Source organism: Dama dama, chromosome 5 (genome assembly GCF_033118175.1).
Source record: "Dama dama isolate Ldn47 chromosome 5, ASM3311817v1, whole genome shotgun sequence".
Classification (NCBI taxonomy): Eukaryota; Metazoa; Chordata; class Mammalia; order Artiodactyla; family Cervidae; genus Dama; species Dama dama.
In genome coordinates, this window is record NC_083685.1 from 1,047,964 (window position 1) to 1,073,339 (window position 25,376).

At 59.8% G+C, this 25,376-nt stretch overlaps 1 protein-coding gene across 1 annotated transcript; it reads left to right on the forward strand.

Moving 5' to 3' along the window:
• The first annotated feature begins 436 nt into the window (after nucleotides 1-436).
• UBE2L3 (ubiquitin conjugating enzyme E2 L3) lies at nucleotides 437-24,196 on the forward strand. Its single transcript, XM_061141385.1, has 4 exons — nucleotides 437-527; nucleotides 10,975-11,070; nucleotides 20,969-21,155; nucleotides 23,839-24,196. The coding sequence occupies exons 1-4, from the start codon at nucleotides 501-503 to the stop codon at nucleotides 23,991-23,993; spliced, it is 465 nt and encodes a 154-aa protein (XP_060997368.1). The 5' UTR covers nucleotides 437-500; the 3' UTR covers nucleotides 23,994-24,196.
• The last annotated feature ends 1,180 nt before the right edge of the window (nucleotides 24,197-25,376 follow it).

The window sequence follows — 25,376 nt, forward strand, 5'->3', positions numbered from 1 at the left end:
GAGTCGCTCCTTTCCACCCTTCGGGTCCCTGTGTTGCTTGGGGCGGGGGGAGGGGGTAAACGCTTGGCCTCCACCCTCTTTCTGTTTCCTAAGAGTGTTACTTAACGCTGTTTGCTCAGCGAGGCTCCCACCCCACCCGCCCCCGTGGGAAATAGGTCCTGCACAACCCCTTCCCCATCGCAGAGGCACTGAGCGGTGTCTGAAAGTATCCCGGTCCTTCTGCACACCTCCTGCAGCCAGTACCGCTGTGCACCTACTGTGTGCCAGGGCCCGAGTCCACCCTGTCTGCTAGCGCAGCCGCCCCCGGCACCCGCGGTGGGGGTGGGGGGAGGGACGGGCCGGGCCCCCGCGCGCGCCCGCGGTCCGCGCGCGCGCCCGCGCACAGTAGGCGCCGCGGCTGCGCGCGCGCGCCGCGGCCCCTCCCCCGCTCCAGGAAGTGCGGGGGCTCCGGCGCCGGCCGCCGCGATGCATTCTGGGCCAGCAGCAGCACCAGAGCCAAGATGGCGGCCAGCAGGAGGCTGATGAAGGTAAAAGCTATTCTCCGGCGCCGGCCGGCCGGCGGGCGGGCGAGCAGCGGCGGCGGCCGGGCCTCCCGCGGCCGTCCGGGCCCCTCGGGGTGCCGCCCGCCGCCCCCCGCCCTGCGTGGGGCCGCCGCCCCGGGTCGCGAGCCGAGGGGGCTAACGGGGCCGCTAGGCCTCAGCCCCGGGCGGGAGCGCCAGGCCGCGCCGCCCCGCCCGGCTCCGCGAGCTCTCTCTCTCCGCGCGGCGGCCGCGGCGGCTCCCGGGCTGAGGCGGCGGCTCCCAGGGGGCCCGAGCGGCGAGCCCGCGGGGCCGCCCCGCCCTGGGCCGCGGCGCGCCGGGCTCGGGGCGGGGGGCGAAAGTTAGGCCGGGGCGGCGCGGGCGCCCGGCGGGCCTGTCTCTGCGGCCGGGTCTCCCCGCGCCCCCCGGTCCTCGCCTTCCGCGCCCCGGGCCCTGCTGGAGCCAAGTGTGCCGTCTTGGGGGCGGGGATGGCGGTGGGAGTCGGACCCGGCCAAAGTTTACAAAAATAACCCGCTACTCTATCTCGAGGGCGGCGGGGCGCCCTCTCGCTCGCTGGCCGCCCGGGTGCGGAACCACCGGCCGTGCCCCGCCGGGCGGGCCTAGGCCTCTCTGGAGCGCGCCTACCGGCCGTTCCCCCCTCGTCCCCCCGCCCCGGAGCCCGAGCTCGCCTCGGGTAGCCCTGCCGGTGGAGGTGCTGCACCGGGCCGGAAACGAGCAGGACCCGGGAGCCGGCTTCCTGAGCGACCGTGGAGGGCTGGGGCTCCTCCCGGGCAGAGTCGTGCTGCGGAGAGCCAGACGCGGAGCTTGGGAGTCCCGGCACCCCGCCCCGGGCCCTGGCTACTCGGGAGCGTTTCCTTCTTTTTGTCCACTAAGGGCTAGAGACGACGTTGAACTTCCTAAGACTCGATTGGAAGTGGGCTCAAAAGGACGGTCAGCGGAGTCCAGCCTTGTTCTCTCTTCTCTTGTCCACGACCCAGCCATCCACACAGTCATCCGGATGGGAGGACGGATACTGGGTTATTTCCCTGCACTCCTCCCCGCCAAGGCTAGCGCTCCTCGATGCCTTTCGGATGTTACTTTTCTGGAAAGGCGTCTTGATGTTCGTGCCTCCATCTCTGCTCTTACTGAGATGACTTTGAATCAGGCCTCACCTCTCAGGGTGCCCCCCTGAGTTCTCGCCTTCTCTGACTTGCCTTCTGGGCCACCGCAGTTCTTTTTCTTTCTGAAGCACATAGTTAATCCTTTCACTCCAACCCCTTCCAGTCCTAACGCCTGTGACTTTATTGTCCTGGGACGTTAATCCCGGCTTCCCCACATGCCAAACCCTGTGGCTTCTGGAAAAGCAGTCCATTCGGCCGCACCTCCTGCTTCTTGGTTCCCCACCACTTTTTTTTTTTTATTTGATATCAGAGTATCTTCTTGCCAATGCAGGAGACGCAGGAGACGCAGGTTTGATCCCTGGGTGGGGAAGATCCCCTGGAGGGCGAAATGGCAACTTGCTCCAGCCCTCTTGCCTGGAAAATTCCTTGGACAGAGGAGTCTGGTAGGCTACAGTGCGTGGAGTTAGAGTTGGCACGACTGAGTGAGCACGCACATGTGGGTGATTGACAGTGTTGCGGTCGTTTTAGGTGGACAGCTCAAGGGCTCCGTCGCGTTGTGGGCACCTTTTCTTCCCCAGACTCTCTCCCCTGCAGCCTGCCAGGTTACGTGGCGCAGGGCTCCGTGTGTGCCGCTGCACGCCCTGGGTTTCCCCACCACTCTTGCGCCTCATCACCGTGGCTGCCTGTCTGCTTAGCTTTGACTTTGAGCTGCTCTCTGCTTCATTTTCATGCTTGTGTGTAATCCTCCCTGTTATTCCCGGTTGGTAGGTGAGAGAATGGGACGCAGGGAGTCTCTGGCTTGCTCCAGTTTCCTAGCTAGGGAGGGAGTGAGCTGTGATCTGCCCAGTCTGACTCCACAGCCCCCGGCCCTTAGGCGTCCTTTGCACGTGCCGTTTGCTCTCCCCGAGAAAGGCAGCCTTCCCCTTGCCCGGCCTTCCTTTCAGGGAAGTCCTGGGTTCAGCCCTGCGGCCTTGGCCCCGTCCCCTCAGAGGGAGTAGTTTCCTCCTTTGTGTGACCACAGCACTTTGTGCATGTCTCTGAGTGCTTGTCACTCTGAGTGCTTGTCACAGTTGGAGTTGTGTTGGACTTGCCTTTCCTCCTGCGTTCTGAGTTCCTCAAGGGCAGGGATCTTGACCTAATTCATCCTGGTATCCCTTAGTCTAGGTTAGTTGACCCAGTTTGGGGCTCCCAGGGGTCTGAGAAGGGAATTAAATGGCTTTTCAGTTACTTTTGTATTGTAAAAACTAGCGCTTAGGAAAGACGAAACACGTAACATTTACGAAGCACTCACTTGAGTACTAGATCATTTGTGTAATTTTTTTTTATCTTCTCAATAACTTGTGAAGTTAGCGTGTCATCGTCTTCACTTTAGCAGGGAGGTAGTTGTGAAGCTTAGCAGGCTGTCCAGGGAGAGATGCTGCATCTCCCTGGCTCCGAATCCCAGGTTCCATGCCCCTCCCCACACAGTCTCCCTTCTTACTCCAAGGAGTGCAGAGGAGCATGTTGGATTCTTGACTAGTGGCTGGAGATTCTTTCAGTTCAGTAGCGGATGCTCCTTACAAGATGCTAATCATTGACTGAGAGTCAGTGTTTCGGCCTAGTTTAAAAAAAAAAAGTACCGAATCAGGTCAATCAATACACAGGTTGGATAATAAAAGGGATTTCCGGTGGTGAAAAGTAAACAGGTGTTGAATAGTCAAATGGATTACGTCTTAAAGAGCTTCACATTTCCTCAGAGACCATTTTCTGAGACACTTGGAGTCAGAGATTTTCTTTGTAACAGCGGACTGTCTGCAGATAATGTAAAATGCATTATTAAAAGTAGAGCGATTTGCATATGTCAGGCCAAGAAGTTATTTTAGGCAAAGTGAATGTGATAAAGTCTTTAGTTTAAAAAGCAATTGCCGAAAGGATTGGCCTTTTTTTCAGGACCGTTTTTAGGAATTACAGTGTCAATAAAACATTAAATACATTTTAATTTGCAAGCGGCTAATTCCGTATCGATGGCAACTGCCAGATTGTAACCATTGCTTCAGTCAGGAGGGGAAATGGCTACAAAACTGAAACCTGTAGGTGTGGCTGAGGGAAACTGGTGGCAGTCTGCCTTTCTTTTTAGCCTCTCAAGTGCAGCGCGCGTCTCCCCCACGGCCCTCCAGCTGGGTGTCTTCCCAGAAGGGCTTTTCTCAGTAGGGGAAATGTGTAGATGTGAGAGGGGTGACGTTCCACTAGTTACTATTACGCCGTAACTTGTCGGGAGGGATTCAGAGGGATGGCAGCATGGCAGTGCTGTTTGACTCCTGCTCACCCCCATCTACATGCTGGTGTGCCTTCTGCCCGTAACCACGTGGGAGCGAGTGGGGGGCTGCTGACTGACAGCGCGGGCCCTGGAGCGGTGCTGAGCAGGGAACTCATGTGCTCTTGAGGGCAGGCGTAGGGCTCGCCGAGGTTAGTGCGTCTGGGGGTGGGAGGGGAGTTTTCCCGGTGGTGTCGTGCCGGTTCGTGTTCTGAATCCCCGGATTCTGGGGATTCAGGGAAGAAGCTGCGTTTTTTACCCTAAATTCGTGCCTCGCAGTGAGTCGGGACCGTTTTAGCCTCCCTTAATGACATTCTCTGTAAACGCTCCTCCACGGAGAGGTAGGTGGGACGGGCCCCGCCCAGAGAGAGTGTGCTGTTGCCACAGCACTGGGACCTTTTCTTGGGGTGCACACGAGAACAGAGACACTTGTCTCGAGGTGCTCGTATCTCTTCTCATCTTGTTACAACTCTAAATTAAGAGGCTGTTGATTTCCGTTTTATTATGCTAGGTCACTGGAGTGTCCTCCCTCTTGGAAAGGATCACTAAATATTCAAGAGGTACTTCTCTCTTCTTTGACACAACAGTAACTTGGGAATTAAAGCTTGGAGAACCACGGCGCCATCCCCCCTGGCCTGGACTCTGTGTCTGTCATCCCCCCACCCCGTTCCTCCCCCCACCTCGAGAGGGAGGTCTCCTTGCAGTGGTTTGTGGACCACCTCCCTCCTGCTCTGCACCCCTGTGCCCGGGTCCATCTTCCCTTAGTTAATGGGCCGCTTGTCTGCCCTGGCACCAAGGAGGGACCTGAGGCCCCCGCCTCGCCCCTTCCTCCTGCGAGGAGCCCCTTGCCAGCTGCTGCTGAAGCGGGCCTTTATGTCCCTTCCCTGCCAGGCTTCTCCGCGGCCCGCCGCTGTGCCCCACGTGCGAGCGACCCCTGGTCGTGGCGCACGCCTGCTTGGGATCGCTCAGTGGGTCCTTTGTGCTCCCCCCCACCGCCGCCTCGGTCCCATGCCGGCCCTGAGTGGCAGCACGCAGAGAGCCGCGCTCATGCTGCTCCCAGGAGCTGCACCTGTTCCTGGCGTCTTCCTTCCAGGGTGGGCTCAGCAGCCCATCGTCCCTGCCCACCCGTCCTGGACTCCCCGGGGCCTGTGAGCGCAAGGCCAGCATAGCTGGTCTCGCTGCACCAGGGTGATTCCTGGTTCTCAGAGGCTCAGCTCCGTGGGACAGGGTGGGGGGTCCCCCTCTAGGCTGTGCTCTCAGGAGCTGGAGGAGGGGGATGGCCCAGCCTAGAGCAGAGATCCGGGACGCCCACCCACTGAGGAGGGGGAGCAGGGCGGGACCCCTCTGGCAGGAGGCGGCCCGAGCTTGCTCTGGCCGTTGGCGGTGAGGAGCTTCCATCCTTCAGAGCAGACAGAGGGGTCCAGCCTCGTGTCGCCGACCTCCCTGGGCGGAAGGGACGACGCCTATGCAGCGCTTCCTGGGATGCTGGGCACGGGCCGGGGTTACCTGTGGTCGGAGGCACACCCCCCCCATCCCCCACCCCTCCGGCTGGGCTGCTGGTGGAACCAGCTCCTGTCACAGCGCTGTGAGGGTGGGCCTCAGGAAGGGTGGCAGAGACACTGTGCCTTTCAGCTGAGGGCCTGCCAGCCCCGGTGCCGCGTCCAGAAGCGGGCACCTGCTGGCAAGGGCCTTGCCTGCTTGTGTGTCCTGCCCAGCCTGGTCGTCTCAGGGCTCAGGTGAGCCTGGCCCTCGGCCCCGAGAGGGGAGCGGCGGGGCTCGTTCAGGGCCGAGCTGCTCGGCGGAGGACACTGCGGGGCAGTCCCGAGCTCGGTTCTGGAGCGTGTCCTTGGCCGCTGCGTGTCAGCTCAGGGAGCCCAGGTGAGTTGCTGGACCCGTCTGGGCGCGGGTGACGTCACCTGTGTGAAGACCCAGTGAGTTACTGAATAGCAAGATCGCAGAGGTGCGCCCAGCACATTTTCGGTGTGGGTGTCAGCGCGGGTGTGAAGACAGCGGCCTGGGGGGACTGTGGAGGGGGTGCTGCCTGTGGTGTCGTGGGTTGGGGCCCAGAAGACAGGATGACCCCCTCCCCGCACACCCGCCCTCCTGTCTGTTGAGGTCACCTGTCCATTAGGACTAGGTTAATGAGAGGTTTCCTGAGATAGTCATGCGATCATCTTTGTTTAAAGATGTTTACTTTTTGCAGCAGAATTATGCAGCTTTCGAGTTCAAAATGGGTCTCTCAGACTCCCCTGGGTGTTTCCTCTTCCTGCCCTGAGTGCGAGGGCCAGTGAGGCCGCTGAGCTGGGCGGGCGGTCCTGGCAAGGACCCTGAGCGTCTGGTCTCCCTCCATTCCTGGCCACCATCTCCAGCCTCCAGAGCTGCGGGGCCCCAGCAGGTGGGAGCCCAAGGCGGGCCGGTGCCCAAGGCGGGCTCGCACTGCTCACGCTGAGCCGTGGGCTCTTGAGGAGGGATGGAATGGAGAGGAGGCTTCCTCTGGGTCGGGGGCGGTGGGTCGTGCTGTTTGAACCGCTCCTGGCCTGTGTCTGGTTGGAGTCTTCCGTGCTCCACCGTCTTGCCGGGCCTTGTTGCCGCTTCTCACCAGCGAGCTCGGCAGAGGACTGAGATGCTGTGGGATGGCCCAGCCCGGTGGGCGCGCGTGGCTAGCGCCGTGACTGGCGTCAGAGCCGGTGCTCGTGCCGCGGCCCTGTCGCGCGGGGGCACCCACACTCTCAGACTGGCGTCCGACGGCCTCTGAGCCCGTCCTGAGACGGCTGGTAGATGTCCACACACGCCCACCCGGCCGTGGCAGTTGCTGGGAAGCTCCGCACAGGAGAGCACCCGCCAGATGACCCGCCGCGTGGTTTACACCCCGCCCGTCCTGGGCTGCCAGGCCCGCTGCCGCGCAGGTGAGACAGGCGGACGCGCGTCCTGGGGCTGCCTTAGCTTTCCCCCAGTGCCCCCGCCACGTCTGCTCCCCGGTCAGTGCGTGGTGGTCTGGCGCTGGACCTGGTTCAGCTCTCTGTCTGCCTCCGGCTCATCCGTGTCCCGCCTGAGCTCTGGGGTCCTGATTTCTCCAAAGGGTTGGCGGAACCAGCTCCCAGAGTCTGGACCGGCGCTAAGCGTGGCGTTCGCGGCGGTAACTGAGTGTGATGCGCTGGCACGGTGCCATCCGCTCGCTGGGGGTGGTCCTGCCCCCTTGGCGAGCAGTCCCTGAGACTGGAGACGCGCGTCCTGGGGCTCTGAAGCCTGGTGCTGGGGTTTCCAGTGCACTGAGTTAGGGTACCGTCACCATGGAGGGGCGTTTCCCCGTCGGCGTGCGGGCTAGGAAAGTGCCTTTCTGTCCCAGTCGGCCCCTTTGATCCCATCCGGCAGAGGCAGGGAGCCCTTCCGGGTGGTGGCCGTCCCACGGGGCGCTGGTACTGGACAGGCCTCCTGCGCCTTCCCCTCGAACACCAGGCTCCGCCTGCCGGTTTCCTTCGGCCTGGACGGGAGGGTTCTTGGAACGTTGCTGGCACGAGAGACCCTCGCTGGGTGCCCTGCCGCATAGGGATGGCTCTGGTGCAGGCCCTCTGTGTCCCTGCTTCTGTCGTCTTGGAACCCGAGTGAGTCTCTTGTGAGTCCTGGAAGGTGCCGTTCCCGGGCTGCTAGCCCCTCGCTGTCCTGACCGGAGCAGGGGGGCCCCTGCTGCCCCTGCCCACAGCCCTGTGACGGGTTGTCCCCAGGCCGGCGGCCCCAGCGCGGGCTCTTGTCCCGGCCTTGTCCTGCATGAGGTCTGTCTGTGGCCGGCCTCTCCAGCCTCTGCGTCAGCAAGCCCACACACCTGCCTGCCTCCACGGGGGTCGAGAGGCTGCAGACGCGGTTCTTCTTGGGCGGGTGGGCATGAGCCCCCGCAGAGGCCTGCATCCTACCTGGCGTCCCGCCTGCTCTGCCCGCGTTGGGGCGCCCGGGAGGGGAGTGTGACGCGCTGAGGGCAGGCCCCATCCTGTGTGGTATTTTGAATCGGATCGGGTCACTTGTGAAAGCTTCGCGTAACAACCCTAAATGCCTGCATCTCTCATTGAAGGCCTCCTGAGCGCTGGTTGAAGGCTCACCAGAGCTCTCAACACCAACGCACATCACGTCCTCGTCATTACATGCAACAGATTGTGTGTGTTGGTGTCTGGACACACTTCGAACTTGCGGAGGGGAGTGGAACCCCAGTGTCTCCTGTAGCTCTCCGTCTCCAGACCCGACGGCGCGTGCCGCGGTCCTCTGCTCCGCCTGCTGCTCGGATGGCCTGTGGAAGTCACGGTGCTGTTCTGCGTACAGCGGTGTTGGGGGGTGGCTGGGGGCCGGCACGCCTGTCTGTCGGGAGGGCCAGGGTGGAGAATGCGGATCAGCGGGTGCGTCCCGGCCGGCACCGCCCTCCGCAGGCGCTCGGAACCCTGGAGGGCCCTGTGGTGCCGCGTGCTGCCCGCGGGCGAGGCCTCTGCCCGGGGAGCTCGCTTCCAGCACTAGGAGGGCCTGCGGTGGTCTGGGCCTCAGGCCCTTCCCTGTGGGAAGGTGGGGTGGTCCTCAGGCAGGCTGTCCTGTGTGAGGGTGAGCAGGGAGGTGGTGAGCTGTGCGCCTGGCAGGGCAGAGGCTGTCAGCGCAGAGACTGCCGGGTAGCGGTCCCCTCGGGGCCCCGTGGGGTGCAGCCCTCTGCCCCGCTGCCAGGGAAGCCCCTGTCCCTGCCCCGGGGGCCTCTCGGCAGCTGGCCCTGGTCGTTCCTTGCCCAGCAGGGCCGAGGCAGACCTCGGTGGACCCTGCGCTCTGCTCTCCTGACTCCGCTCACAGTCTGGTCCCCGGCCTTCCTTCACGGGCGGGGTCCTGCTCAGCTCTGAACAGTGTGGTCTCCTGTGGTCACTCCCTACCCGTTCCCTGTCCTCGGTCATGGGGCGCGGCTGCTCTGGCGGGGCTGCCAGGCCTTGAGGTGACCCCGTCTCTTCTCTGGCGCCTTGAGCTGGCGGCCTTGGCTCGTCCTGGGTGGAGGTGTGACTGGCCTTCCGGCTGCGCTCTGGTCTTGTGCAACTCGGGACTTTCTGCGAGCACACTGGCACGAGCGTGTCCATGGCTCTCAGCAGCGGGGGCCGGGCGGGCGGTGTCGCGGGCTGGCCTCTGGTGGGCAGGGTGTGGCCGCCACCCTGTTGAGAAACCCCAGGCTGGCCGCATTCCCTGGAGGTGCCGGGCAGGCCGGCCGGCTGGTTTGTCTCGTTATCTCTCCCTTCTGCCTCATGCCCCCTTCTCATTGGTTAGAATGATGCAAAGGCGCTTGCCTCCTCATGTTTGCTGAGCTTGACTTGACAGCGGGGTGACTGGGCTTCACCCGGAAGCGTGCTCCGCTTTCCCGAGGCTGGACCTTGCGGGCCACGGCCTCGCCGTCTCCTCCCGGGGGGTGGGGGGGGGGTGCCTGTCCCACGCCCGTGTCTGTTGATGCCGGACCTGGGTGCCCGCCCTGTGCCCACTTCTCCTCCTGCTCGAGCAGGGCTGGTTCACGGCCGTGCGACGATGGCGTCCCACCCTCACCTGCTTGTGTTTCTTTCCTGTACCTCACGTGGTGAGTGTGTGGGTTTCTGAAGCTGTGAGGCACGCGTACGGATTATTTTAAAACTCCCTGAATCCACCCCCGTCGTTTGTCTTGTCTTTTTCTGTTTCTCGGCTGTGTGGTTAGTGGGGTCTTCGCTCTCTGACCAGGGATTGAACCTAGGCCCTTGGCAGTGAAAGTGCAGCGTCTTAACCACTCGGCTGCCAGGGAAGTCCCTCATTTGGTTTAAAACTTTTGCTTAGCTTGGTAGGATGCACCCTTAAGGGACGTGGCGTTTCCTGTCCCTTGCTGAGACCGCAGTGTCTCGAGCAGAAGCTGAGCGCCCGGAAAGAGCCTCCCTGGCCCCTGCTTCCCTCCGTCACGAGCCCGGTGGCTGAGCAGGTGTGCGTGACGTGGGCTCCTGGCTGCCGGCGTTTGCACTGCTCTGCGGGAGCTTCGTGTGGGGAGCGGGCCAGAGCGGGCTGCAGGGGAGAGTCCCTTCCCCCCCCGAGTCTCCCCAGGCCCTGGGCTCCAGGGAGCCTTTCCTGTGACTGGAGGGCCAGCTGGCAGGGCGTGTGGTCCGTCAGGGTCCCTGCTGCCTCCTCTGCGTGTTCATGTGTCACGCCGTCCTGACCACTCCAGCCCCTCCCCCTGTCCTGCCGCGGATCCCCAGTGCACCGGCCTGCGATGGGCGTGTGGGGTGCTGAGGAGGGGGGCTGGCTCGGAGGGGCTTCCAGGGCCGCGGGCGCCGTCCCACGGGCCCTGCGGAGGAGGCAGGCCTGGCTGTGGCCTTGCAGAGGAGGCTGCTCTGTGGTGGATGCGAGCTGGGTCGGGGCTGGTGGGGACGTGGGCGGGGGCTGCCTTGGGCAGTGACGCCTGTCGGGTGGTCGCTCGAGTCGCCTGGGGGCGACGGGGGCTGTCAGGCCAGTGCCCAGGGCAGAACCAAGTGCCAGACGGTTCGGTTCTAGGCCGCAGTTGGGACAGGGCCCTGTGATCAATCACCAGGATGGAGTGGCATTTGTACGACCGCGTCCCCATCAGCCCTGACCCGGCTCGCGCCTGGGCCCTGCCCTTGTGGGCCGCCGAGGAGGCTGGGCTCGGGGAGCTCCCCCCGCCACGCCTGGGCCCTGGCGCCCCAGCTGCGTGCCATGTGGAGGGAGAAGCCGCAGCCCTGGGCTTGTTGGTGCCTCATCCCGCCCCCTCCCCCGAGCACGCAGGCAGTGCTGCCTGGGTCCGCGCCGGCCCTGTGCCCTGCCGCTCGGGCACAGCCCGCAGGGAGGGGGTCCCCCGGGGCTGGGCTTCACCGAGGTGGGGCGTTTGGGGCTGGGGAGTGGGTTGGGGCCGCCGCTCCGGGTGTCCCTCCCAGGCCAGGGCGGTGCAGCCGCGCTGTGAAATGCCTCGTGGTGGCGTTGGCGCTCGGCCTAGTTTGAGGGAGTCAGGAGGGGTAACCTGTGGTGCCTTCCCCCATGTGACACCCCTCTGTGCTTTGTCAACCAACAGGAGCTTGAAGAGATCCGCAAGTGTGGGATGAAAAACTTCCGTAACATCCAGGTCGATGAAGCTAATTTGCTGACTTGGCAAGGGCTCATTGTTCCCGTGAGTACTGGACACCTCCCCTCCAGCAGCCCCGGATGGGGCTGGGCGCAGGGCCGACAGGCAGCCCCCGGCCCTGGTCTCCTGGCGTTCGGGGTCCCCGCCTCCCAGGCCCGGAAAGGCCGTGTGTCCAGACCACACACCCAGTGCAGACCAGCCGCCGCCTCCTCGTCTTGGGCCTCCTGGGATCCCGTCGCGTCCTCTCTCTGCGCTCCTGCCTGGCTGCCTGTGTCTCTGGTTGTCATGCGCCTGCGTCCTAGCCTCCTCCCGGGCCCCCTCCCGCTCTCTCCCGGTGTCCCTGGGCTCCCGCCCCGGCTCTGCCCCACGTCCAGCTGCCTGCCCCCCAGACCTCCTCTGGGCACATGCAGGCTCCGCACCGCGGCTTCCTGCAGCCTCCCTGCCCTCTGGGTTCCGCGTTCCCTTTTTGCGGCCCTTCCTTGCTCCCCTCTTCAGAGGCGCATCCCACGGGGCCTCCAGCGGGGACCCTGGCTCCCCGCAGCGCCCGCCGGAGCGGTCCGGCCGCGGCCCCGAGGCCCCCAGTCCCGTCCTGCGCGTGCCCTCAGCTCGTCCAGCCTCCCGCCTTCCTTTTGCTCTGTCCTTTGTCCCGGGGACCCTGCTTCTGTTCCCCAGGGGCTTAGCAGTGAAGTACCTGCTTGGCAGTGCAGGAGACGCACGTGTGATCCCTGGGTCTGGAAGATCCCCTGGGGAAGGGAATGGCAACCCACTCCAGTATTCTTGCCTGGGAAGTTCCACGGACAGAGGAGCCTGGCGGGATGCAGTCCGTGGGGTCGCAAGAGTCGGACAAGACGGAGCCACCGAGCACGCACGCGCGTCGGCCCCGCGTCCTTGCTGGGTGTGGGGGTGGAGTCTCAGCCTCTGTTCGGCCTCCTTGCTGGAGGCGGCCTCACTGGGATGCGGTGTGCCTTCCGTGTCCCCGTGGGCTCTGAACCAGGACCCTCGGACGAGTGCCGCCCGCCTCCTTGTTCTTCCTGCCTCCCACCCCCACCCCTGCGCGTGAAATCTCTCCTTGCCGTCAGAGGGGCCGCTGTGCCTGAGCCAGCCGGGGAGCACGCTGACCGGAGATGCCGCCCTCTTGGCCCTGATTGTGGGCCATGCTTCTGCACAGACCCCTGGAGCTTGACAGCGCCCTGGACTTGCAGTTCAGTTTTGTGATTGTTTGGAAACCTCAGCAGAGAGACGCCGTGTAATGTCAGCGCACGCTGAAAACAGTAGATGGCGGTGTCCAGCCTGGCTGTTCCCAGCCCGCCCACTCAGGGGACCCGTCAGGTGCCAAGTAGAAGGGGGCCGTCACCGTCGCTTGCGGGGTTTGTCCTCTGCTGATGGGGTCGGGCAACAGCTCAGGTGTGGGCCCTGTGAAAAGTGCTGGGAACGGACAGGGAGGGTTTGAGTGGTTGGGCTGGGCCGTCTACCCCAGGAGCTCAGCGGTGGCTCCGAGCATCGGTGGCGGTCCAGCAGGCGTTTCTGGGGCCGTGCTGGCAGATCCGGGGCTGGGGGTGGGGTTTGACGCCTCATTGAGCGCTGGGTGGGGTCCCGGTGGTCCGGCCTTCCCCCTGGGGCAGCGGGGCCTGGAGACCGAGGCCACGGCCGGAGCTGCTCCCACCGCCTTGCTGCTCATCCTGGGCTCGGATGCTGGGGCTGTTCGCCGTTGCCTCCTCCAGGAATCTTCCCAGCCCAAGGGTCGAACCCACGTCTCCTGCCTTGGCAGGCGAGCTCCTTGTCACCAAGTCAGCAGGGAAGCCCCACGTAGTTGTGGCGCCTGAGCCTAGTCACTCTGCGGCGTGCGGGTCTTCCTGGACCAGGGATTGAACCCAGGTCTCCTGCACTGGCAGTCAGAGTCTTAACCACTGGATCACCAGGGAAGTGCTTAAAGTTTCTCTTTTAAAAAATTAGTAGATTTTGCTTCATCATTTTTTTTATTGTGATAAAATTTATGTGACATAGTCTGTCAGTTTAGTCTTTTTTTAACCGTACGATTCAGTGGCATTAGTTACAGCCAGGTGGTTTTGCAGCCGTCGTCGCTGTGTTTCCAGAGTCCACGCGGAAATAAGTTCTGTAGCCGTGAGCTAGTAATGCTGCGCCCTCCAGCCCCGAGCCCTGGTGCTTTCTGAGCTGCTCTCTGTGTCTGTGAGTTTGATAGTTTATATAAATGAGTTGTATAAAATCTGTTGGTTTTTTATCTGGCTTATTTCAGTTAGCAGAGTTTTTTGAAGGTTCAGCTGCTTTGTATCCTGTGTAAGAACATCCCTTTTATGGATAAGCTTATTATAAGACTGTTATGGAGTCAGCCTCTGCCACACGTGTACCGGGCCTTGTGTCCGCCCATCCTCCGCTGGTGGGCAGGGGGGTCGCTGGCCTCTCTGGCCGTTTCGTGCTGCTGCTGTGAGCGCTGGCGTGCAGCTGTCTGCTTGAGTCCCGTCTGCAGGGCTTTGGGGGAACACGTGGAGTGGCTGGGCCACGTGGCAGCTCTGGGTCCAGCTCTTTGAGGGGCTGCCATGCTGATTCCCACAGTGGCTGCACCTCTCACAGCCCCACAGCCAGAGGACAGGAACTTCTGCATCCTCCCCCTACCCACGGTGATCCCTCCCACCCACGGTGATTCCCCCCTACCACGGTGATCCCCCCCACCCACGGTGAGCCCCCCACCCACGGTGATCCCCCCTTACCCACGGTGATTCCCCCCTTACCATGGTGATTCCCCCCTTACCATGGTGATCCCCCCTTACCCGTGGTGATTCCCCCTTTACCCGCGGTGATCCCCCCTTTACCCGCGGTGATTCCCCCTACCCATGGTGATCCTCCCACCCGCGGTGATCCCCCCTACCCACGGTGATCCCCCTTACCACAGTGATCCCCCTTACCCACGGTGATCCCCCTTACCCACGGTGATCCCCCTTACCCACAGTGATCCCCCTTACCCACGGTGATCCCCCTTACCCACGGTGATCCCCCCCTACCCATTTTTCTATGTTATCACCGCTCTGTTAGATGTCAGCTAGCATCTCACGGCCATTCTAGTAGATGTAAGCTGGCTTCTCACAGCAGTTTTGTTGTACCATTCTGGTAGAAGTCAGCTAGTGTCTCACGGCGGTTCTGTCACAACCATTCTAGACGTCAGCTAGTGTCTCGCAGCTGTCCCCGAGGCCCGCGTGCCGGCCCGCCCTGATCGCCTGGAGGGCGTCGTGTGCGAGGGCCCCGCTCAGCGCTCCGCGGCCTGTGCTGCCGCCTGTCGGCCGTGGGGGCATCGCACGCACAGAGCCGTCTCTCTGCCTCGGCCCTCCCCCCACCCCCGGCTCCTGGCCGCTGGTGGCGCTTTTCTCTAAGCGGTCTTCCTAGTCTGCCCGTTCTGAGCGTGTCCTACAGTTGGACTACAACAGCTGCTGAGGTTGTCTTCCTTCACTGAGTAACGTGCAGTTAAGATTTCTCCGTGTATTTGGATAGTTGTTTCTTTTTAGTGCCAGATAATATTCCATTGTCTGAGTGCACACAGTTTATTTATCCATTCACCCCTGAAGGACATTTTGACTGCTTCCAGATTTTGGCAGTTCTGAATAAAGCTGTTACACACGTTTTGAGTTGGGTTGTTTGTCTCTTTGTCTTTCAGTTGTAGGAGTTCTTTATATTAAACTCTCATCAGACATATCATTTGCAAATATTTTCTCCCATTCAGTCTCTTGATTATGTCCTTTGGTGCACAAAATGTTTAATGTTCATGAAGTCTACTTTATCTGTCTTTTCTTTTGCTGCTTGTGTCATATTCAAGAAACTATTGCCAAACCCAGGGTCATGCAGGTTTGACTTTTGTTCTCGTCTGAGAATTCTTACAATCTTAACTCTCAAACTTAGGTCATTGATCCTTTTTTTTTTTTTTAATGGTGTAGGACTAAAGGTCCGACTTCATCCCTTTTGCATGTGGATATCTAGGTTTTTTAGGGCTATTTGTCAAAAAGACTGCTCTTTCCCACTGAATGATCTTGGCATCCTTGTCAAAAATTTATAGAGCTAGATTACTGATGAGGACCTTCCGGTACAGTGCAGGGGACTACTCAGTCCTGTGTAACGACCTGTGTGGGGAAAGAACTGTAAACAAAGTGGTGTCGTGTGTGCTCACTGACTCACTTTACTGCCCAGGACACCAGCACCGCCTCGTGAGTGAGCGCCCGTCCTGCGTGTGAAGCAGCGGCGGAGCGTGTTTGTGAGGGCTCACGTCTGGGCTCAGTCTGTTGGCCTGGGTCCGTCCTTGTGCCAGGACGACACTGTTGTGCTTACTGTAGCTTTGTAGTGAGTTTTTGAAATCAGGAAACGTGAGCGCTCTGGTTTTGATCTTTCTCAAGCTGGTTTTGACGGTTGGAGGCGCCCGTGTACCTGAGCAGGAGGACCCTGTGGGCCTTGCCGACAGACCCCTGAGGCCCCTCGCTCCGAGTGTCTGATGCATGCTTCCTCAGTTGTTTTTCAGATCCTAAAACCCCCAGTGGAAGAAACGAACTACTTGGAGGGGGTGAGCAGGTAGCCTCCAGGCCTGCTGGCGCCTAAGGATCGATAACCTTAACCCTTGTGACCGCACCCTGTCACCTCACCTTCACCAAGCAGAGGACCCTCCCGAGCCGCTTGCGTGGCCCGGGCCCCGGGTTTAGGCTCTCTCTCTCTCTCTCTCTCTCCCCCTCTCTCCCCCTCTCTCCCCCTCTCTCCCCCTCTCTCCCCCTCTCTCCCCCGCTCCTGAGCTGAGAGCTGGCGCGGCCCCTCTGCTCATGTGGCTCCTGGGCGTCCCTTCTCGTGACCCCGTGTCAGCAGGCCCGCTGTGCCCAGCGCCAGCACGCGGACCAGGTATGGGTCAGTAACGCACTTTGAGGTCCCCTTTGAATTTCAAGAAGGATTCTTCCATTTAGGAAAAAAAAAAAATCGAGGTTTTGATAGGGATCATATTGAATTTTTAGATCGCTTTACTATTATCATGTATTATTTTAGATGATAGTACTATCATCTATAGTAAGTCTTGTGGTCTATGAACCCAGGATGTTTTTCCATTTAATTAGGTTTTCTCTTCTTTCAGCAGTGCTTTGTAAACTCCAGTGTACAAGCTTCACACATCTGTATTTTTCAGCTCAGGATATAAAAACAAAAACAAAACCATAGGCTGGGCCACACAGAACCCCAGAATTCAGTTTTCTCACAGCTCCGGAGGTCAGAAGTCCCAGGGAAAGGGCCGGCAGGGCCCCTGTGTCCTCAGGCTCCTTGTCTCAGCGCTTGGGGGGAGAGCAAGGGTGTACGTGCGCTTGCTCGCTGTTTTTTTTTTTTTGACCATGTTGCCTGCAGGATCTTTTTTCCCTGCCCAGCGATTGAACCTGCGCCCTCAGCAGTGTGTCCTAACCTCTGGACCTCCAGGGCAGCCTCAGGAGCTCTCCTCATTTAGGACATGGATGCTGTCAGCTCAGGACTCCACTCCGTGGCACTGTTGAACCTTAATTACCTCTTTACTCTCGGCACGCTGTGGGGGTATCCATGTGTGGATCTGGGCGGGGCGGGGGGACACCAGCATTGAGTCTGTAACGGCCACCTTGCTTAAACATACCCTGGACATTTTCATCTTCTCAGTGGTAACTATAAATGGGATTGTTTGCTTCATTTCCTTTTTGGGCTCCCTGTCGATCATTGTTAGTGTGCAGAAACGCAGGTGACATTGGCGAGTTGCTTTTGCTTCTAACGGTGTGTGTGTGAGTCATCTTAGAGTTTTCCATGGGTACGATCAGGCCAGGTCCAGACCGAGGTGGTTTCATTTCTCCCTCTCTAGTGGGGGTGCATTATTTCCTTTTCTCACTTGAGTGCCCTGGCCAGAGCTACCAAATATTGAATTGTGGTGGTCTCCAACCTTTTTGGCGCCAGGGACAGGTTTGGTAGAAGACAAGTTTTCTGGGTAGGGGTGGTTTGGGGATGATTGAAGCACCTTATTAGGATCTGATTTGACGGGAGGCGGAGCTCAGGCGGCGATGCAGGCAGTGGCCAGTGGCTGTGAATCTTCTCCGTAGAGGCGGTGTGCCTAATTATCAGTGGAATAGCTTGCATTCTTGTTTTGCACAGTCTCTGCATCCCGGGTGGTATCGCCTCCCTTTGGGTACACAGTGGGTTTGGCCTGGTGGCCACGTGTTGGACGGAACGTGTGGACTCAGGCCTGGTTCACAGTGAGGGAGCTGGGTGGACGCCAGCCTTGAGACGGGGCGGCCTTGAGTAGACACCACTGCCCTCTGTGGGTCTCCTCCTGGGGTGACTTCAGCTCTGTGGCGGGGGCGGGGGTGCTGTCTCGGCGAGTTCTGGCTCAGGCAGAGTCCTTCATCTGTGCCCGCGTTTCCTGTCCTTGGCCTGCGCGTCACACAAGCACTCTGTGGACTGTCGAGTCTCTGGTTCTCGCAGTGCACTGCAGACTGCGTTTTGGCGTGTGCAGGCGGGCTGTCTGCGTAGCGTGGCCTGTTTGTCTTGTTGACTACATGCCAGCAGCCGCCTTTGTCCATGGGACGACCTTAGGCACTTTGAGCCTCTCCAGGAGGGACAGCCTTGCCCTCCGTCGGAGCCCTGCTCCTGAGTCAGCCTGCTTCCTCTCCGTGGTTTCACTGGGAGGCAGAGACCACGTGTCTCACCCATTAAAGAGTGCAGTTCAGTGGCCTTCGCTGTGCCTCCCCTGTCACAAGGGTAGAAGGGTTTGTTATCCTCAGAGAAGGCTCTGGTTGACGTCGCCCAGCCCCCAGGCACTGCGCTGTCCGGTGTGTTTCACTCCTGTTGCGTGTATGTGCACCCGCATGCTTGGTCTGCCGCGCAGCCTCCCGTGTCTGGCCTCGTCCCTGCTGTGGTGTGTCCAGACGCCGCCCTGTCGTCTGCCGAGTGGCCCTGCGATGGCTCTCCAGGGTTGACTGGTCCATCCACCGCTTGAGAGTTGCTTGGTCATCTCCACAGTTCGGCTGTCATGAGTAGCTCGCTGCGGACATTCGCGAGTGGGGTTTCCCCTGGAGGTGTCTTCACTGCTCAGGGTGCCGGCCTGGGGTGGGGCTGCAGAGCCCTGTGCTGGCTCTGTGTCTGGGGCTTTGACGGGTGCAGGCTGTTTCCACAGTGGCCGTACCGTTCCACCCCGCCGCTGCGTGGGAGCGTCCGGCTTCTCCGCCTCCTGACTCCGGCTCGCTGGCGTCTGTCTGCTGTGCGGCGCTCCTTGCAGGTGTGAAGTGGTGTCGCATTGTGGGTTTTGGTTTTGCTTTGTTTTCTGGTCTTGCCACCCAGAATGTGGGATCTCAGTTCCCCGACCAGGGATCAAACTGCCTGCATTGGAAGCCCGTTGGCAAGTGCTGGACCTCCAGGGAAGCCCTTCTTGTGGTTTTCATGGGCTTTTTCCTGAGGGGATGATGAGTCTCTCTCCCATGTGCTTGTTGACCATTTATGTATCCGTTTTGGGGAATTATCTGTCCATGTACCTCACCCACTATAAAACTGGGTTACTATTCGGTTGTAGTTTCGTTTTTGAAAGCTGTGTGATCAGTTTTTCTCTCCAAACGATTCCAGCCTGCTTCTGGAATCCTTGTGTTCCAGGTACGTTAAACTGTTGTCTGAGGGAGGACATCCTTGGCCACGTTGAAGAGAACAGCATGAACACTGGTGGTGACGACCTCAGGGTCAAAAGGAGAAATGGATAGGTTAGCCGTTCCATTAGCAAACGGTCCTGGGGATGCCTTGGGTCCCTGCATTCAGGTATCACCCGGAATAACAGAGAAGGAAGGGTTCTTCTGCCTTGAGAGCACAATCGGTGACCTTGACCTTGACCTCATGGCTTCCCAGAGTGGGTGCTGCTCCCGGAGCAGCAGTGCCCGCCGGTCAGCCCAGACACCCCTCACAGGTGTAACACGTTCTCGCCGGCAGTGGGGAGGGCTGAGGCACCGGGCTGCGTCTGCCAGGGGCACACGCTGCTGCCCTAGCGAGGGCCGGGCGCCACGGCGGGGGGCGATGGCAGCAGCAGAGTGGTGCATGCAGGAAGCCTGAGCCCGCCCACGCCCCACATTCTCTCCCGAAGACATGCATTTCTCTGACGTTAGTAGCTCTGGAGGCTGGGTCCTAGAGAGCAAGTGTGACTCTCCATTTGAGCGGGCGCAGGCTTGCGGTCCCTTGACCATGAGCATGCTGACTGGTGTGCACCCAGACAGTGGAATAATTGTCGTTGTTGTTCAGTCGCTAAGTTTGACTCTGTGTCCGACTCTTTGCGACCCCATGGACTGCAGCACACCAGGCTCCTCTCTGCTGTCTCCCAGTTTGGTCAAACCCATGTCCATTGAGCCAGTGATGCCATCCAACCATCTCATCCTCTGTCGTCCCCTTCTCCTCCTGCCTTCAATCCCTCCCAGCATCAGGGTCTTTTCCAGTGAGTCATCTCTTCGCATCTGGTGGCCAAAGCATGGGAGTTTCAGCTTTAGCATCAGTCCTTCCAATGACTATTCATGGTTGATTTCCTTTAGGATGGACTGGTTGGATCTCCTTGCAGCCCAAGGGACTCTCAAGAGTCTCCTTCTGAGTATCTCTTGAGTTCCTACTTTTGCATTTCAATCCCCTATGATGAAAAGGACATGTTTTTTTGGTGTTAGTTCTAGAAGGTCTTGTAGGTCTTGATAGAACTGTTTGATTTCAGTTTCTTCAGCCTCAGTGGTTGGGACATAGACTTGGATTACTGTGATAATGAATGGTTTGCTTCAGAAACAAACCAGGATCATTCTGTCATTTTCGAGATCGCACCCAAGTACTGCGTTTCGGACTCGTGTTGACTAGGAGGGCTGTCCATTTCTTCTATGGGATTCTTACCCACAGTAGTAAATATAATGGTCATCTGAATTAAGCCCATTCCATCTATTTTAGTTCACTGATTGCTGAGATGTTAACATTAGGTTAACATTCAGTTAATTGCCATTTCCTGCTCTACCACATCCAGTTTACCTCGATTCACAGACCTCACATCCCAAGTTCTTATGCAGTATTTGTTCTTTACAGCATCAGGGTTTACTTTCACCACCAGACACGTCCACAACTGAGCACCGTTCCTGCTTTGGCCCCAGCGCTTCCTTCTTTCTGGAGCTGTTAGTCACTGCCCCCTGCAGGAGCATATTGGACACCTTCTGACCTGAGGGGCTCATCTTCCAGTGTCATGTCTTTCTGCCTTTTCATACTGTCCATGGTGTTCTCCAGACAGGAATACTGGAGTACTTTGCTGTTCCCTTCTCCAGTGGACCACCTTTTGTCAGAACTCCTCACTGTGACCCGTCTGTCTCGTGTGGCCCTGCGCGGCATGGCTCAGCTTCATGAGTTACTCAAGCCCTTTCTCCACGACAAGGCTGTGATCCATGATGGAGAATGGAATAAACCTGGGCGCCAAAAGAAGCGCTCTGACAAGCCACAGAGGACCCTTAAACGCTTTCTGAGTGAAAGAAGCCGGTCTGAAAGGCTCCGCGCTGTGTGATTTCAGGCAGAGGGTGCAAGGCGGCCCACAGCATCCAGCACCGTGACAGGCTGTCTGCAGGGTGTGGCCTGTGGGTGACGATGTGTCGGCCCCTCACTCGTTACGTGGTGGTGTTGGTGCTTGGGGAGGCTGTGTGTGTGTGTGTAAGAATTCTGTATCTTCCTCTCGGTTTTGCGGTAAAGCTACAGCTACTAAAAGAAAATAAAGTCTATTTTTTAGAAAACAGAGAGAGGCCAGGGTGTCCATCTCAGGCGCCCTGCTCTAAGAATACTGATTATCATTCCCCTGGTGGTGATGAGGCTTCAGCGGATGTAACCTGTTGAATCAAATGCAGTGTGTTCGAGGTAAAACCCTTGGCGCCGTCCTGTCTCAGCTGCGGGCTCACGCTGGCCTCCTCCTCCCCTGCAGGACAACCCTCCCTATGATAAAGGGGCCTTCAGAATTGAAATCAACTTTCCAGCAGAGTACCCCTTCAAACCACCGAAGATCACATTCAAAACAAAGATCTACCACCCGAACATCGACGAGAAGGGGCAGGTGTGTCTGCCGGTAATTAGCGCTGAAAACTGGAAGCCAGCAACCAAAACCGACCAAGGTAAGGCGCACGTCCCCTCGATGCCAGCAGGCCTGGAGCCCAGACGGGCCTGAGGCGCCGGCCCCGCGTACCCGGAGGCAGCCGCTTCCGCTGTCCCACGGGCGTGACGCGTCGCCCCTCAGCTCCAGCCTGCGAGGGGGCTGCAGGGTGCGGCCCTGTCGCCGGGAGTGTTTGTGAAGGACCGCGGGCTGCATAGAGGGGAGCGGCCTCCCAGCGGGTCACACGTGGGTTCAGGAGGAAGGTGGGAGGGAAGGTGCTGGGGCTCGTGGACTAAAGAGAGGGCGAGCCGGAGGGGCGAGGCAGGCCACAGGGTGCCCGGGGCTCGAGGGGTGTCGTGGGAGGGCCTGGCCGGGCTTGAGGCCTTGTGCCCACGTGGAAGCAGGCCCGGAGCTGTGTGTGCTTCTGGGCCAGTGCCCATGCCCGCTCATGTTTCTGGGGAAAGTCCTTGGGTCAGTACTTGGTCACCCCCGCTTCGTCCCCTGCGAGTGACACCGCTTTGTTCTGGCCCGTGTTCGGCTTCCTTCTGTCTCCTCTGTGCGGCGTCTGCGCTGCTGCCTGCAGGCTTCGTCCAGCTGCGGCGGCCTCCCCTCCGCAGGGCTCAGGCCCTGGCGCGTGGGCTCCGGACCTGAGGCGCACGGGCTTCGCGGCCCCGAGGCACGTGCCGTCTTCTTGGACCAGCGATCGAACCTGTGTCCCCTGCGCGGCAGGCAGGGTCTTAGCCCCTGGAGTACCGGGGAAGTCCCTGGGTTTTGTTCTCAGTTCTGTAACTTTGTTTTGCGGTCCTCACCTGATATTTTTGGTGGCTTTCTTAAAAGTGATTCCCTGAACCACTTACATGGTCTTTTTAGATTAGAGCGAATGGATGAGTCTGGAATTTCACAGGCTGCAGGTATGTTTATTTTTTCTGGTGGCTAATCATTTTCCAGTGGAACCGTTGGAAGATGGGTTTAAAAGCCTTTCCCACAGCAGAGCTCCGTGGATGAGGTCCCCATGAAAGGCGTCCACCGGCTCCCACAGCTGAGCGCTGAGGGGAGTCAAGGGAGGCGTCCCCAGGGGACTCGGCACTTGGTCTGCGCATGCCGACCTCCGTACAGCCGAGGTCCGTGTCCTCGTGTGAGGACAGGCCTGGCCTTCCCTGCACAGACTCAGCTCTGTGCGGACGCCGGCAGCTGCGTTTGCTCAGGCGGCCGGACCAGCGTTTCCGGTCTCCTCCCTCACCTGGCACCCAGGGCGGCCATGGCAGCTAGGGGCCTGTTTTCAGTGGAGGTCTTGGTGCGCAGACGGCACGCCCCGCTTGTCCAGGTTGCGAGTGCTTATTTCAAACAGCCAGGTGACCGAAGAGACGTTGCGTTCTTTTGTGCTTGCTGCCTTAGGGTGTGAAGAGGAAGCTGCCCTCTTACGCAGGGTGCTGTCTGCGCAGTGACAGGCAGGCGCTGCTCCGTGGGGGGAGGTCCTGGTGAGGCCTGGCCCTCCTCCTCGCCGCCTCAGCCCTGTTTCCCCATGTCTCTGTTCCCTGTGACTGTCCTGTTACACAGTCTCCGAACCTCGTGGCTCAGGGCGACTGCACTTTATCACTCCCGTGCCGTGGGCTGTCTGCTCAGCTGGCCACTCGGGGTCACTGTACCCCGCGTTCCCAGCAGCTCTGTAGCAGATAGCTGACGGCTGCAGGCAATGAGACGCGGCAGACGGAGGGGAGCCGGAAAGGAGATCCATCGGGGGTGCTGTTGGGGGGCCAGGACGGGATCACTGCTGATGGGGCTGCGCTTGTGGGCGCAACAGAGGTACACAGTGGTGTCACACGGTTTTGTGAATATGCTGAAAGCAACTGAATTGTCTGGTTTTTAGAGAGTTTAGTTCTTGGCCTGGTGAATTATATCTCAGTTTTTAAAAAGAAAGTAAAGAAGCATCAAAAATGGGAGAAAAATCCAGAAGCAAGGCAAACCTGAATCATACAGAAAGGCTGTAGTGGTTGGCAGTAACGGTGCCAGATGAAGGAATAGAAAAGCAGTTTTTTCCACAGTCTGGTTCTGGCACGTACCTGGCGGCAGAGCACGGGCTGCGCTGGGTGGTGAGTGAGGTTGATGCCGTCAGGAGCGAGGCCGGTGTCCCCCTGGCCTCTGTGGGAGCGTATCGCAGCGTAGCAGCGGACGCCGGGGACGGGAGTCAGGTTCCCCCGTGCCCCCGTGAGGTCCCGTCAAGGTCCTGGCTGCCCTCGGGGGAGCGTTATGGAGGCCAGCCTGAGCCGTGCGAGGGCCTCTACCTCTGGAGTGGACGTCCAGTGCTGCTGGGGGCCGAAGCCTCCCGGCGGTCAGACAGGTGGTCAGAGGACCCTTTCTCAGCCACTCAGGGGCTCCTAGGGCTCTTCCGGGGGGCTTACCGTTCACACGGGCATCCTGAACCAGGTCGAGTGCCGGGCACACTGCCTGGCCCCTGCCCTGGGGAGGCTTCACCTGTGTGAGAGGGGAGTGGGAGTGGCTGGGGGCTGGGCTCCCCAGGGTGTCAGCACAGGAGGAGGAGAGGAGGACGCGGTGTCCTGCTGTGTGGCGTGGGCGGTCCTCGTCAGGGGAGCGGTGGGCTGAGTGCTGCTGGCTGGCGTTCTGGCCGAGCGGGGGCCGCGGGGTCTGGGGGCGCTGGTGCCGAGTGGGGGCCTCTAACCTGCGGTGCCCTGTCCTTCTCTTCGCAGTCATCCAGTCCCTCATAGCACTGGTGAACGACCCCCAGCCCGAGCACCCACTCCGGGCTGACCTAGCTGAAGAGTACTCTAAGGACCGTAAAAAATTCTGTAAGAACGCTGAAGAATTTACAAAGAAATATGGGGAAAAGCGACCTGTGGACTAAACTCTGCCGCGATGGATTCCAGCAAGCGTGAGCAGAGACCCCGAGCAGTGCATTGAGATCCCGCAAAGCAGGACTCTGTGGAAAATCGACGCGTGCCACCGCCTGGCGTCTGCTTGTGGCAGTTACTAACTTTCTACAGTTTTCTTAATCAGAAGTGGTCTAGGTAACCTGTAAAGAAAGGATTAAAAATTTAAGATGTTCTAGTTCTGCTTTCTTTGTTTTAAAAATCACTGCTTCAACCTACTTTTAAAAAATGGTGTTTCTTTTCCTGTCCAAATTTCTCCAAAATCAATTAACATTTAGGCCATAAGGTTTAAAAAAGTCGGGGGAGGCTGTGGTTCCTCTCTGCCCTTGCAGCTGCCAGTTTCTTGCATTTTGTTTGATTCTCACACCCCCACTCCCCCAGGCCCGGCCCCACCTCCGCCGGGAGGGGCGGCCCCGCCTCCAGGCCCCTCTGCTCCGCCCTGGCTGGCCTGGTGTGGGAGTCAGTGCAGACTCCTGACTCTGATTTATAGCCTCCTTTTTGAAAACACCAAGAAACAAGCAAACCTCCACTCCAACCCCCAACCTAAAACAAACAAACCCCGTGGAAAGGGGAGGTCTAGCTCTTCTGTAAAACCCTGGCTAACGTTGGCCGGCCAGGATGAACCTCCAACCGCCGGCCCGTGGAGGTCGGCCCCGGCCCGTCGGCCGGAGGACAGCGCACCTGTGGGAGGAAGTCCTCGCCAGGGAGGCGGTCCTCCCTGCATCCCCTCCAGAAGACATCAGGTCTCCCTGCAGACGAGTGCTGGCGTGTCCACGCGCAGGGCGGCGCTTGCCTGTCGCCGCCGAGTCCACCGACGTGGCTTGGAGCTCCCTCCGCCTCCTGAGTGCAGCCGCCCTTCCTCAGCTCGTCTGACCCTCCGCTAACGCCAGTGACGCCGCGCCAGCCCGGGGCCGCCGGCGACCCCAGCCGGGAACAGGACGGCCCCCCTCCATCGGACTCTCCACCTTCTTGGAGTCAGGCTCCACGTGAAGCTCGCTCAGTAATCTCCTTGACATGTTTTATATTGTTTTGACCGCCTTCTTTTGTAGAAATAAAAATTGACCTTAGAATTTATCGTCAGATGGACTTGTAAGGATCTGAATGTTCATGTCTTTTCCAAGCAAGCGGGACTGCCCCTGAGGTAGTAGAGTCCTGGTCACTGACACCCAGAGGAGGCCAGGGATCCGAGCACCGGGGGTCTTCCCTCCACTCCTGCCGTCTGGGCCTTCCTCCCCCGGCACTCCGCGGGCGAGATCCAGTGGAGACGATGACTTAACCTTGGCTTCCTATCTTAATTTTAGCTTTGTGACTTGAGGTCTTCGGGGCTCGCGGCCCATGAAGCAGCTTGGCTTTACCCA